General features: G+C 34.6%; 1 protein-coding gene across 5 annotated transcripts; it reads right to left on the bottom strand.

The window, feature by feature from the left end:
- Positions 1-4,549: 4,549 nt before the first annotated feature.
- On the bottom strand, positions 4,550-14,827 carry THNSL1 (threonine synthase like 1). Of its 5 annotated transcripts, none has more exons than XM_088789252.1 (4): positions 14,658-14,827; positions 9,522-9,686; positions 7,642-8,307; positions 4,550-6,893 (listed from the first exon to the last, which is right to left on the bottom strand). In XM_088789252.1, the coding sequence occupies exon 4, from the start codon at positions 6,843-6,845 to the stop codon at positions 4,614-4,616; it is 2,232 nt and encodes a 743-aa protein (XP_088645378.1). In that variant the 5' UTR covers positions 6,846-6,893; positions 7,642-8,307; positions 9,522-9,686; positions 14,658-14,827; the 3' UTR covers positions 4,550-4,613. The 5 variants fall into 5 exon arrangements, with proteins under 5 accessions (XP_088645378.1, XP_088645375.1, XP_088645374.1 ...); XM_088789249.1 differs by having other exon boundaries at positions 8,139-8,307; positions 14,658-14,826; XM_088789248.1 differs by having other exon boundaries at positions 4,550-8,307.
- Positions 14,828-14,862: the final 35 nt, after the last annotated feature.

Genomic DNA, 14,862 nt, shown 5'->3' with positions numbered 1-14,862 from the left:
CATGGATAATATTTATAGTCATAATAATGTAAACACTAATATCGGTCTAATCCAAAATGATAACATATCTGTATTGGGAAGATACAATGTAAGGAAATGAGTGGGTAGTGGCCAGGAGAGAGGAAGTAGAACTAATTATTTTTCATACAAGAATGTAAACAGATAATGTATAAAGCTAAAATTCAGAGTAGCAGTTAAGTACATTATCAGGAAATGAGGAAAAGTGCCAGAGCAAATAGCTGATTTGAAAGTGGTTACCTCTGGGGAGTGAGTATAGAAAGATGCACATATAGGATGCTACTGATTCATTTTCGCTTTTTAAAAACAAGTTGACTTTTTAAACTAGGTATATCTATAATTTTGTTTTTCAAAACACAATTTAGAAATAATACAATTTTCCACTGGTGGGACTATAATATGGTGCAGCTGCTAGGGAAACCAGTATGGCAGGTTCTCAAAAAGTTGAAAATAGAATTATGCTAAGATCCAACAACTCCATTTCTGGGTGTATATTCAAAAGAACTAAAAGCAGGACCTTGAGGAAATATTTATACACCCAAGTTTATAGCAACGATAACTACAATAGCCAAAATGTGGAGGCAACCCAAATGACCATCAGTGGATGAATGGATAAACAAAGTGTGTTATGACATGGATGGAAACTTGAGGACAATGTGCTAAGTGAAATAAGCCAGTCACAAAAAGACAAATACTGTATGATTCCATTTATATGAGGTTTCTAGAGTAATCAAATTCATTGGAACAGTCATAAGGCATTTGTTTAAAAAACAAACAAACTCAAAAGATACCATTAGATGGTATTAATTTTAGGAATCATTCACCAAATACGAAATTTTAAAACAATTTATTGTGAATTTAGAATTATAAAATCCCCTAATATTTATAAATGAAATTTAACCTCCCATTAGCATTTTATGGGCCACTAAAATCTCAACAAAGTCTATGATGATCACCTAAAAAGTAGTGCCACATCTGCACACGTAACTTCAGTGCAGTGACTTCTCAAGATAGTTATTACCAGTATGATAAAGAAAGTCATAAGAATTCAGCAAGAGATAAGCAGTTTAAAAAGAAAAATAGTTAACTTGATTAATTGCACCCTTCTATAGGTTATCTTTTGGATGTTGGGCTCTGGCCAAAATATTGCCAATTGATCAGAGTATTGCTATACATTGAACAATTTGATTGCTATATGATTTCTTCTCTTCGACCCACTTCAAGTTCTATATCCCCTGAAATGCTTTGTGACTGTTCTAAGATACTAACTTGGCTTTATTTTGTTTTGAATCAGAGGAGCTTATTCTAACTTTGATTTTGAAGGAGACTATTTATTTTTAAAGTTTCAAAGAGATAAAACTAATGATTTTAGTGGCTGAAGAACACCAATAGGGCCCACATAAATGTTTCATAGATTTTACTCATGTTTCTGGATTGGGACAAAAACAGTATAATTTATGTTTCTATGGGTTTGAGGTTTACGTGAAAACAGTTTTTAAAAAATTTATTAAGTAGTCTGAATTATAAAATGTTTATAAATTGTTTAATGGATTGAAACAGTATTTGCCAAAAGTGAATTGCTATTAAAATTAACAAAAACCTCATACAAAATAATTTATCACCTTCTAAACTCTATTTTGATGGAAACATATTTTACAATTTCCACTAATATATAAAAATTCCATTTCTCAGAAATCTTACAAATTCACTATATTTGACATTATAAAATAATTTCATCAAAGATAGTGAAAACTAGGAATTATAACCATAGCCTGAAAATTGATGCCAATTTTTTATCTCATAAACTATACATTTTCATTTTAATAATGCTAAGGGATGAAATCTATTTTTACATGTCATTAGAAAGAATCACAAATGTTTGGAAGTCCTTATTCAATAGCCCTCAAAACAAATTTTACGAAACAGTATACCTGTTGAATACAAGAACAGATAAAACTGGCAATCTAAATGTCCACTAACTGGTAAATGGATAGATTGTGGTATTCATACAATGGAATATTATATAGTAATAAAAAATAATGAACTGTGGCTTCACTCATCTGCGTGGATGAATTTTAAAGTTTTTCAGCAAAAGGTGATGGAAGCATACACCCAGTATGACTGCATTTACATAAAATTTTAACAAATGGCAAAACTATGCAGTGTAAAACTATAAATACAAACAAGGGGATGACAAACAGAAAACTTAGGATAGCGATATCTCTAGGGAAGAGAGTGAATGTAATCCAAGGAGCCACAGTGGGTATGAAAGGTATGAGTAATTTCTATTCTTAAAGAGAGGGGGTGAGTACATGGGCATTTACTATTCATCCATAAACTACATGTATTTGACTCCGAAAAAAATAGAATAGAGACCATATATGTAGACAACTCTTTTCGAAGAGGCTTGATCTTGATTGGAGCATAAATAAAAGAGTAGAGGGGGGAAATGTGGATATTTAGTTATGGTTTTCTGCTTTTTAAGATATGGATAGAGAACATCTGAATGGCACAGAAAGGTTCCATTAGCAGAAAGTTGAAACAGGAGAGATGACTGATGAAACAAGTTACTTGAGTACTCTAAAGGACAGAGTTCAAGGTACTCTTGAAAGGAGGAGGAATGCTACCTAATTCAAGGGGAACAGGAAAGGATAGAAACAGGTACAGCAGATTTGTACATTTAGTGATGGGAATCCAACATATGTCACATCTGATAGCTGTTCCTCTTGAGTGAACGTTATTAGCTGAGGGAAGGGCCAGAGTTGGTCTTGAGAAAAAGTGAAAGCGTACGGTAACAGTTTGCGAGAGTGAGAGAACAAAAGTTGATCACAGACGAATGCAGGCTCCTGGACATTTCAACTTACCTGTTTCCCTTTTCTCTACCTAGAATGTATTTCTCCTTCCTTTTCTGCTAGAAAAATGTTCCCATTCTTCAACACTCACCTCAGGTTCTAAGTCCTCTGAATACTTTCCTGACTATTCCATGGTATACTTTTCCTTTAAGTCTTAAAATACTTGGCTGTATCACTTTTCACTTACTCATGGACTGTCTTGCAATAACTCTTGTGTTGTACACAATTTAATTTTTATGCATTGTCTCCTTAGCTACAGTTCTTGAGGGCAGAAATTGTTGTTGTTTTTTTAACACTGTTCCCCCCTTTCAGAAAGTGTATTCTCATACACACAGTGAACATTTCTAAATGTCATCTACTGAAACAAATATCCTTAAAAGCAAATGATAAAGACATACATGAATAAGTGAATTTTGCATCCTCCATTATTTTCTTATAATTGCTCCTATTTTTCAATTTTTGATTTTAGAACCTACTTTATATTTATTTTTTTTAACAACAGAAATTTATTTTCTCATAGCTAGGATAGGTTCTTCTGAGGCTTCTCTCCTTGGTTGGCAGATGGCTGCCCTCTTGCTGCCTCTCTACATGGCCATCTATATTTTAGAAGTTAAGTGAGAGAGCCAATGTTAACACATATTTAGATTAAAATTTTTAAAATTTTAAACAAATCATTCCTGCTCATTAAACTATTAAATTTTTGTTTATAACTTTAAATGTTTTCCCATGGACGTAGTTATTCCAGAAAATAAAATAGAATGTTATCAGCAAAGACAAATTATGTTCGGAATGCCATCTTGTGGTTGAGAGTAGTCCATTACACTAACATATCCTTTTAGTGATAATTTTTAATTCAGAAATAAAACATCCAGTAAATTCCTACATGTATGGTTAAAATGCATTGTCACTACAAAGAAAAAATAAGTATGTGCATCAATCGTGTGTGGTTTTAGTTGTCAAAAAACTGTTCATTGGAGACAATGGACAGATTATAGAGGAATGGACTCCAAATAATACAGGAAAATTGCTACCTATAACTGTAAACATACTTCTATTGAGACTATTCAAATAATCTGAATTTTAGAAAACTCTTAAAATAGTAATTTTACATTTCTGAATCCACTAAGTAGTTCTATTGATTATTACATCCTGGATTTAAATCATGTGTCTTATTTTCAAACTATAGCACTCTGACTATAAACATCCACAGGGGAGAGAAGGACAAAGCATTTATCTAATTCAGATGGTGTAGGGTACACATAATTGTAGCCTAAATGAAGTGTGAGTGAGTAGAGTTGAAAACACTGGTCTATCTTAACAGATGAGCTTACTACTTCCTCCACACAAGTTAGCCATTTGAGTGGTAAATTATCTTTCTCATCAAGAGACAACTAGTAATAGTTACACATGTAGTACTTAACAACTGTACTTAAATATTTAACTGCCAAATTCAATACCAGACATTTTGGTCCATGTAAAAGTGTGGGTGAGAAAGTGGAAACTAATATATCCCTCATGAGTACAAAGCACAGCACAATAGCACAAGGGTCCACACACTATGCTACCTTTTTGTCACTTCTGGATTAAGGATCCAAGGAGCACATTCAATGTTCAATCCAAAAGATAATAATCTACATATAGACATATATTTACATTAAAAAATGCTATAGTACTCGAAATCAACTTTTGTGATTTATTATTGCAGGCTTATTACCAGAAAAAAATATTTTACTCAGAAAACTCTTATATGAATTGATTTTGTATTAGTTTTTCTACATGACTCTTCAGGACATTCACATCAGCTACACAGACCTGGTACTCCATCTTCTCTTGCTGTTTTGCTCTCTCTAATAAAGCCTCATGTGGTGGCGGTAACGCATTGTAGGAACTCAGTAAATAAAGCTGACTTGATGAAATTTGGTTGATTTCTTTAATCTTTAAAGCCTGCATGATAGCAGGTGTGAACTTTGAGTAATGAGCGGTTGATGAGACAATCACTGGACAAGTTTTGTCTTGCATTCTGTCTGCAACCACTTTTGCAACAGCAGTGTGTGGATCCAAAATATACCCTGAAGTATTGTAGGTGGAGTGAATAGCTGCAAGGCACTCTTCCTCAGTGCACCAGTCAGCTACAAAATCCTGCTGAAGTTTCTCAACTAGACTCTTTTCTATCTGGAAGTGATGCTGCTCTTCTAATTGGTTAAATAATTTTGTCATTAACTGTCCATCTTTATTAGCCATCAAGTGTAAATGTCGTTCCAGGTTTGAAGATTTGAGAATATCTATTGCTGGGGAAAAGGTCTGTGCTAATTTTCTTTCCCTTAGATCATAATGTCCTGTTTTTATAAAATCAGTCAAAACATGGTTCTGATTAGAGGCACAAATAAATTTTCGAATAGGAATTCCCATCATTTTGGCATACACTGCTGCTAAAATATTACCAAAGTTTCCTGTGGGAATGCAGACATCCACTGGGCTTCCAAAAGAAATAAATCCTTGGCTAACAAGATCAAGATATGCAGAAGCATGATAAACTACTTGGGGAAGCAGCCGGCCCCAGTTTATGGAATTAGCTGAACTTAAGACTGTTCCATATTCCACAGTAAGAAAGCCAGTAAAATCAGAATCTTTAAAAATTCTTTTTATAGCTGTCTGGCAAAAATCAAAATCTGACTTGACACCTACTGCCCATCCATTTTCTTTCTGACTACCAATTATTTGTGCTTTTTGAAAATCACTTACTCCATTATCAGGGAAAAATGTGGCCACGGCTATTCTTTGCTTGTCATTTTTGTTAAGACGACTAAAACCATTTAAGACGGCACTCCCTGTGTCTCCTGAAGTCGCTACCAGTATCATATAATTGCAACTTGGTGGAATACAGTGTGTAAACATATGAGGCATAAGCTGTAAAGACAAATCTTTAAATGATCCTGTTGGTCCATGAAACAACTCCAGCATAAACTGGTTGCCTGAAAGGTGCCTGACAGGGGCAATTTTTGAGCAGGCAAAGTTTTCCCCATAAGCAGTTTCAATCATTTCTCCCAGTCTGGCAGCAGGTATATCAGCAGGATGTATACACTTTTCCAATAATATTTGTGCTCTTTCTACGTAGGTTGCTTCTACAAGTCTTTTCCACTCCCCAGAGTTTAATTTTGGAAATTCCTTCTGAGGAACAAAGAGTCCACCATCAGAAGCTAACCCTTCAATCACAGCTTCGCTAAAGAATTTTGTTGAAACCTTCTGTTCACAGTCTTTAGGCCAAATGTATCTTGTTGAAATGAATGTTTCTGAGTCGACATCTTGGTATCTTTCAACTGCATTCAGCACTTTGTTGGCTACCTCCTCTGCGGAAGCCCCACTTTCACAAAAAACACGAGTATCATACCACTTCTTATAATACAGTCTTCTAAATTTAAGTAAGTCTATCACAGATGTTCCAGAATTCTGACCTACAATTCTATCTATTTTCATTAATTTTAGACGACTAACTATATCTATTAGAGGTACATCCAGGTACACAATTATTCCATTTTTCTTCAGATGCCACATGCTAGCCTCATGCATTGGATTGGACCCCGTAAGGGAAATCACACTTCCAGATGCAGAGAAGTTTAACACAGCTTTTCCTTCCTCTTCTAAAAATTGCTCATTACCAACATCCTGTAATTTTTTAGACACACTCATATTCCAGGTTTTTTCAAGGATATCATCATCCACATCTATGACACAACAACCCAATTTCTGACCTATTATTCTGCCTACTGTTGTTTTCCCGGCACCAGGCGGTCCCATCAGGATAATATTTTTGTCTCCAATAAGAGAGTGGGTTGAGTGCCACGACTTCCTTAATTCTGCAAGTGCAAAGGTTCTTGAAAGAAATAGCTGGGCATGTTGATCCGTTTTAACATGTATAACAGAAAAACATTTCTGGGTTATTTGTTTCAGATGCTGACATCGGTTAAAGTGGAGCATTTTCTTTTCACTTTTCTGACCAAGCCAACCTAAAAACTGGCTTTAGCCCTTATCAAAACACAAAAACAAAACAAACAGATATTTGGTTACTAATTTCAACAGACTAACAATCCCTACAGGATTGACTATAATCATGCCCATAGTATATAAACTGTTTTAAAATCTTCCAAATTTATGGGACATTTAAAAAAGTATTTGAAACCCAAATTCTCATGTATTGCATATTATCGTTTAAAATCATTTCAAATCTCAAGGCATTGAATAATCTAAACTTTAATAATCTGTAATTATTAAGCAACAGAAACTGTATTCATAAAATGCTATATCATAGATGCTTTTTAAAAATATATACTAAATCAGATTAGCATTTCTTTTCCTCTAATGAAAACTGTTTTATGGTTTATAACCCATATAAATAAGGATTATTTGGAGTTGGGATGCTATTTACTTGCAATTCACAAAAACTAAATAACACTCTTTACGTTTAATTTCTGTTTAGTTATATGAACATCTGAGAGACTATTAGACTATGATGTTACTCATAAATTTCTTAGCTACAGAATTCATAACAGGAAACCAGAATAAAATAGTTGCTTATAAAATGCTTAATTTTCCAAACCATAGGGCAAAGGTATGACATTTCCCTTCTCATGTGACTTTTACATGCATACTGTTAAAAATCCTTATCGTTTTCTTACTGAAGCCCTTAAAAAAAGCTAAAGTGAAAGATAGAATATGCAAATAGTTAAGAAAAATTTATAATCAGCAGCAAGGTCAAATGCTACATATCTATTACCTTATCTGCATGGGACCATCACTTCTGTCTCTGTCCTATAAACATCATCAGTGGAGAGACTTTATTCAAATTCCAAACTCCAGAGTGACAGCAAAGAAACTCAGGAATGTTTCCGATAAAAGGAAAAATTATTCTGGCACGCAAAGCAGCTCTATAATTCCCCCATACTTGCCAAATCCGTCTTTGGAAATATACTTACCATTAAAAAAAAAAAAAATGCATGCCAGACAAGTCAAATTTTTAGTCGTATGTAAAATGCAAGTTAACTTTTGCAGCATTCATTTAACTTCACAAAGGTAATTTTACAGACACATAGCGGGGCTTTTCACATGTTCTGTGGTAGAACCAAATTGCAACTAAGCATATTAAATATGAGATGGTACGTTTAAATGTCCTGAAAACTTTCAATCATTTACTACTCTGATTATCAATGCTATTTAAACTGTTTTGTAATTAACCAATTAAAGCATTTCAAGCTAACACTGAATTTAACTTACAAGTTAAATTACAACTGTCAAGAGAAGGAATACATTTCCTTATTTGGCTTTTCAGCTTGTACGTGCTGTGCTTAATTCTCACTGACTTGTAAACATATGACACACAGGAAACAATCTTAGATGAAGTTTGTTGATGTTGAGGCAAAGTCTATCTTTGCGAAAGTGGAGTCTATAATGGAAAAAAAATTCAAATTAATCATAGCTGTATACAGTATTACAAAATTCTACACATAGATTAGTCTATTATTAAAATATCTATCTGAAATATTTGAAGTACAGAAAAATAATGAATAGACCCTTTTCATGTCAACTTGTTATTCAAAGGTTAAGATACTGCTTTTTTTCAGCATGTGTCTAATTATAGAAATTTTTACTAAACAGTACAAAAGGAATGTCTACTATCAATCAATATAAAAGACAATATAAACAAATAATAACATATAAAATCTTTCACGACACCTACAATTATAACTGTATGCTTAGTGATCAAGGAAAAAAATCAGTGGACTAAAAGCCATGAAATGAGTGTTTGAATTACTCTTTCAGGTTGTTTTATCCACCTGAGTGACTACATGATTTGTACGTAATTATTACCTACATGCAAATGAAAGTGCATACAAGTAAAAACTGCAAATGAAGCATCTGCCACATACAGTTACCTCTAAACTATTTAAATGAGTTTATAATAAATTCAAAGCATGTATCAGTGGCTGGCACATAATAACATTCATACATATAATAATAGTAATTGTCATTCAATTACAACAGACTAAAAGCATACAAATTGAATCAGAGTATTTAGGCACAAGGCTAGGCATATTTTTTTGTAGTTTGATTTGTTTATAAACCTTCAGAGAAAATATTGGTACTCATCTGTGAATGAAGAACTGTTATGCCATGCACAGTTTAATTCTTTCCCTGGAGTAAAACCAAGGACTAGAGAACTGTATGCTTGAACCTGATCTGCAATTTCTTTTACTAAAGTGTATTCTGGTATTGTACCATAACACTCGCTATTTTGAGGGCACTGAATAAACACAGCCTGATTAACCTCCTATTCAGGAGGTTTTTGCTTATAAAATTGTCTTCCTTTTTAGTTCCCAATGCATACCTTTTTGATGTCTGTAATAGTAATAACTGTATATTATCTGAGTAGCTGGTTTGTTGTTATGGACACCAAATCTTTTAACTGATCTTTTCTTCCACTTTATGTTGGTTGCTACAATGCTTAACATCAATGACTTTAAAAGACTGTAACACCAACATTATGCATGTTAACTTCACCTTATCTTTTATAATCTTACTTTCCCTTTGCTTTTTATGAATTAAAAATAGAAAATTGTAACAGTTCAGTTTATTAATTCTGTATCAATATTATTTCACCATAAAAATCTTCCTGTGGGTGGCCGGATGGCTCAGTTGGTTAGAGCGCGAGCTCTCAACAAGGTTGCCGGTTCAACAACAAGGTTGCCGGTTCAACAACAAGGTTGCCGGTTCAACAAGGTTGCCGGTTCAATTCCCATGGGATTGTGGGCGATCCCCCTGCAACTAAAGATTGAAAATGGTGACTGATTACTAGCAAGTCTCACAATTAGATTGAAGGACAATGACTTGGAGCTCATGGGCCCTGGAGAAACACACTGTTCCCCAATACTCCCCAATAAAAGAAAATCTTCCTGAATCTAGAAGGCAATTAAGTGACCATAATATGTATCAAATATTATCATTTTTAAAGAAAAATAAAGAGGAATTACACTTTAAGCTACATACTAAATTTTGTTTTATAACATTTAGCCACAAAGTAACTTTAGGGCTTCAATATCCATTGCAAACAAACAAAATGACAAGATGGAGTAACACCCACAGCATGTAAGTTTTATCTGGAAATTGAGTTTACTTAAGTATATAGTCAATTCTCGTTATTAATGGTAGCTGTGTTCTATAAAGTCACCATGAATATTGAATTAGTGACTATTGAACCATTGCTCCTATGGGAATTACAGGTTTAGTTTTCTCAAGCCTCTAGTTACAACGTTTTGCCAACTGATCAATACATAACCTTGTTTTATGTGTGTTTCTGTTTACAGGCATCTTATTTAACATATATATTGTTGATTCATTACCACTGAACTCACAGCCAACAGCACTCTCAACTCAGGCCTCAATGAGGCTAATCTAACACTTTCTTTTTCTGTTATGCACATGATAGCACTGTCGCCTTAGGAACACTAGGCAGCACTTCAGCACGCTGCTGGGGGCCATTTTAAAGAGCAAAGTCACCAACCAAAAGCACATAAATACGAAAGATGTGGCACTAAACAGAACTAGAAAAGGACATTTGTTTACAGTATGAGACCTGAAACAAGAAGGCATAGTATCACCCTGTTTGACCTCAGCTTGGAACATGCACATCAGACAACTCAAATTTTTCACTACTGTGCACACATCCATGAATGACTGCAAAAGTGCTGTAAATATTAATTTGGGATTAACAGTAAATTTTAGCAACTAGAATTCACAAATATGAAATCTGTGAAAAGTGAGGACTGACTGCATATCATTTCCCTTTATGATTCAAAGCCATGTTACTAGACATTTTTCATTTTGTATTTTAGTGTGTTTTTCAGTATAATGGTCATACACAGGCAATTTTTTTCAGCCAAAGGACAAAACTAGTTCAAATTAAATGGAAGTCAATCACAAGAGTCAAAAAATAAAAACAGAACTTAAACACAACATCTCTTGGCCATAAAGTATTCAGATTTTACTGTACCATTAATGTTCTGAAATATTTTTTGTAGAGTCAAGTTCTACACAAAAATATTTTAGTTATACTAACTCCTCAGAGAATGGAAGATCTACACAAATCCATTATACATTGATAATTTTCAAATAGGTTTTCCTACTGATCACTTATTGTGGGGCTTTTTGACCCACTAATTCCAATGGATACTTTTTAGACATAAAAGACATGTCATTCAAATAGATAAAAAGGTAGTGATGTGTCAGTATCACAGCAAGAACTTCAAAAAACAAAAATCAGAATGTCCACATGTACATATTAATTCAAATACTGTGTGACCCCAAGGCACAAAACTTAACAATTTTATTGTGATAAGCTGATCAAAACTGAATTAAGAATTCAAGGGAAATAAAGTACAGAAATCACTTTTTAAATTATTTCTTATGAATGCTAATAAAGTTACATTTTTAAACCAGAAATATACATTAATTTGCAGGAACCTATGTTTTCCTAAGTTTACCACTAGATGATTGATAACCAAAATCATACTCAACCTGTTACCAATTTTTACTTCCAAAATGATCCAGAAGAATTTTTCAATCCATTATAAAATTACTTAGTTTCCAATTCCTCTGGGAAACTGTCAAAATTCTACTTAAATCAAAACATTGCAGCAATTTGTCATCCATTTAAAATATTTATTGCATACTCTTCCGAAATAAAACATAAGACAGCACTTCCAAAATTATTTCATAATTGGCTATATAGTTCAATGATCTTCTGTAAATACTATGGCATGATTACGCTTGTCATCTATATTAATGAAATCTCTATATAATTTCTCAGACGAATGACTAAATCTAGTCCATTATCTAATGAAGATATTCTGAGGTTTTAAAAAATTCTTAAAAATTGTTTTCCCTAAAACCTATGTAACTTTACTAACAATTGTCACCCCAGTAAATTAAAAAAAAAATTGTTTTTCAATAAGTACCGTATTTTGCCATGTATAATGCGCAACCATGTTCTTGGCCCAACCTTTCAAGGAAAACAATCTTTCATTTTAATTTTTTAATTCAAATTTTTGTTTACATTTAGGTACTTGTTTTCTGTATTATAAAGGAATTTTATGTTTATTTGTTAATACATTATGGTATAAGAAATTTTGTGTAACAAATAATTACAAAACACAAGACCAGATACAACGTACAAGAAATGTTTGTACCAGTAACAAATTTACGATATTGACACAACCCAGAAGGCCAAGAACTCTTCCTCATTGCAAGTTCATCATAAGTTCAATACAACCAATTATCGTTTTCCAGGGTATTATTCTGCATACAGATACGATTATTGATGTCTACAGTTACACTTTTAACTCATAAGCATAAATAAAAGAATTTAAAACAGTTATACAGATACAGAATTAGTACTACCCATGTATAATGCACATCATTATTTTTCCCTCACAATTTGGGCAAAAAAGTGCACATTTTACATGGCAAAATACAGTAATAAGAAAAAATACAAATATACTAGGACAAAATAGGCAGGGGGAGGTAAAACTCCGCTGCTTCTGACTACTGAACAAAAATCCTCTCAACCCTTCAGTCAGTTCGCTCCTACTTCCTTGGAAACAGTGATGTGGAGAGGGTGGAAGGACCACACACCCCAGTGCCATGTTGTAAGCACAGGGATCTTACAATGAAAAGCATAATTTAAAAGTGCACCACTCATCTTTGCTTGTATCAAGTTGACTAAGCATTTCCTGTTGTTTACTTTTGCTGTTAGATATCCTCTTAGTAGTCTTGAGTATTTAATTCAAGACTTTTTAAGTACACTTTTCAATACTATAACTTGGGAAAATATTGTAAAGTGTATCTGGCTTTATAAAGGGTTTATTTTCCTCCCAATTGTCTTATTTGTATTTCCACCTACTCTCATTTTATTCATCTCAGTAGATAAAAATAATCTTTAGCAAAAATCCTATTTGTATGTGCAACGATTTACAGCAGGGGTCGTGCAAACTACAAGCCACAGGACAAATCTGGCCAACTACCCTTCGTAAATTAAGTTTCACAGGAACACTACTCATTCATTTATTCACTTGTTTAGTATTGTCTTTGGCTGCTTTTGAGCTACAATGGTAGAGCTGAGTAGTTGTAACAGAAAACATGTGGTGTGCAAAGGCCTAAAATATTTATTATCTAGCCCTTTACAGAAAAAAATTCACCTTTAATGGTATACCAACATTAATTCCCTATGGACATACCAGACACAGGCATTTCCCTGAATAGTACTGCCATCTTGAGTGAATAATAAAAATTAGAAACTTATTGTTTGTAAACATGCTTTCAAAAGACAAACAGAATTACAGACCAAGTATCTAAGAAAAAAAGAGTTCCCTTCCAAATGACTTAACAACTTCTTCATAACTGTATTCTAAATGTACCATAATGAGGTCTTAAATTCTGTTTAGTATTTTCAAAACCACAATAATATACTGACATCAGTGAAAATACTGTATTCATAAACACCAGAAAGTCAAGACTAGCCAGTTGGTGCTTACTAAGTGGAGAATCATGCCTTTTTTTCTTCGCCTTACTGGCTCTTTTAGGAACTGATTAACACAAACAGATCCAAAGTGTTCCTTTTAATTACAAAATGTAGAAGTTTTGGCTAATGACTATACACTTGGCTTATGATATCATTCTGAGTCCTTAGTTCAAATTTTGGCATGTACAGAAAAAAATTCTGTTCTCTCTCTAAAAAAAAAAAAAAAAACTGAAAAAGCAACAACAAAAAACCAAAACCAGAAATACTCAAACGGGAGACAAAAAAGGGCAAATCTGTATATCTGTATACACATGTTTTGACTATAAAATCTGGTGTGAAAGAGAATCATTCCCAAGGTGTCACTGATCTGAAATAAAATATTTGTTAAACGCCTTGTATAAAAATTAAAATCTCATCAACTGGAAAGGAATGATAAGGACCTACACATGCCGCATAGCCTTTTAAGTAGGAACTAAAAAGTTAACCAAGCCACCATGCTGTTTTAATCCCTCCACCGAGCAGGCCGCTGCCAGGTGACCAAAACTGGTGTTCTCTCCCATCTTCAAGCTTCTTCATTCCCTTTGGGCAGAGAGGCTACTGCAAGGTTGGTTCAGAACCATCTATCTTCCTTCCCAAATCATATTGCCAAAATGTCTTTAGAGACTCGGGATGGCAAAGGCTTTCAAGTGAGTTTCTCTCAGCAGTCATAACGTGTATAAACAGGTTTATGAAAGACCAAATGGGGTGAGAACGTAATAAAACAGATTCTCAGAAAGACAATTTTCAAAAACGGACGCCAGAAAAAAAAAAGAGAAAGAGAGAGAAAGGGTAAAAATTAAAGGGCCCATATAAAAAGCTTCTTCTGGTTTAAAGCTGCTCGTTTAAGAAACAAAGTCCACATATCCGTGGATAAAGACCTAAGAGGAGGAGGGGACCGATCAAGAGGGGAACACAAAGGAGAGCAGAGAACCGGCGAGGCGCAAGAGAAAGCCGGAGGCCCAAGGGAGAACCCGGGAGCGACAGGTGGACGGAAGGACAGCGGGAGGTGGGCGCACAGCGAGTTCCAGGCAGCCAGGGACGGAGCAACCGGGAAATGAGCGCAGACAGAGTTGAGATGACAACCGAGAGGCGGAAAGGGGACAGCACGAAGAGAGGAAAGGCATGAGATGGGAACGCCCTGGTTTCTATAGTCTCCCTTTCTTTCTCCTCAAATAACTCACCAAGAAAATCACACTGACGGGGGAAAGGAAAAGAAATGGGAGGGTGTCCAGGAGCAGCCAGTGTCGCGTTGGGCTCGAAGCCCCCACGTCTGGCTGTCGCCCCAGCTCGCCCACAGCTCAGGTCTAAACCCTCGCTAGGCCCGCCCCACCCACGCGCTGCGGCCTCTGCGCCTGCGCTAGTGTGAGCCGCTGCGGACCTGCGCGC

The sequence above is a fragment of the Rhinolophus sinicus genome, chromosome 1 (genome assembly GCF_057876585.1).
Source record: "Rhinolophus sinicus isolate RSI-liver-muscle chromosome 1, RSI-T2T, whole genome shotgun sequence".
Classification (NCBI taxonomy): Eukaryota; Metazoa; Chordata; class Mammalia; order Chiroptera; family Rhinolophidae; genus Rhinolophus; species Rhinolophus sinicus.
The sequence above is the reverse complement of the archived record's forward strand: the minus strand, read 5'-3'. Positions and strand labels throughout refer to the sequence as shown.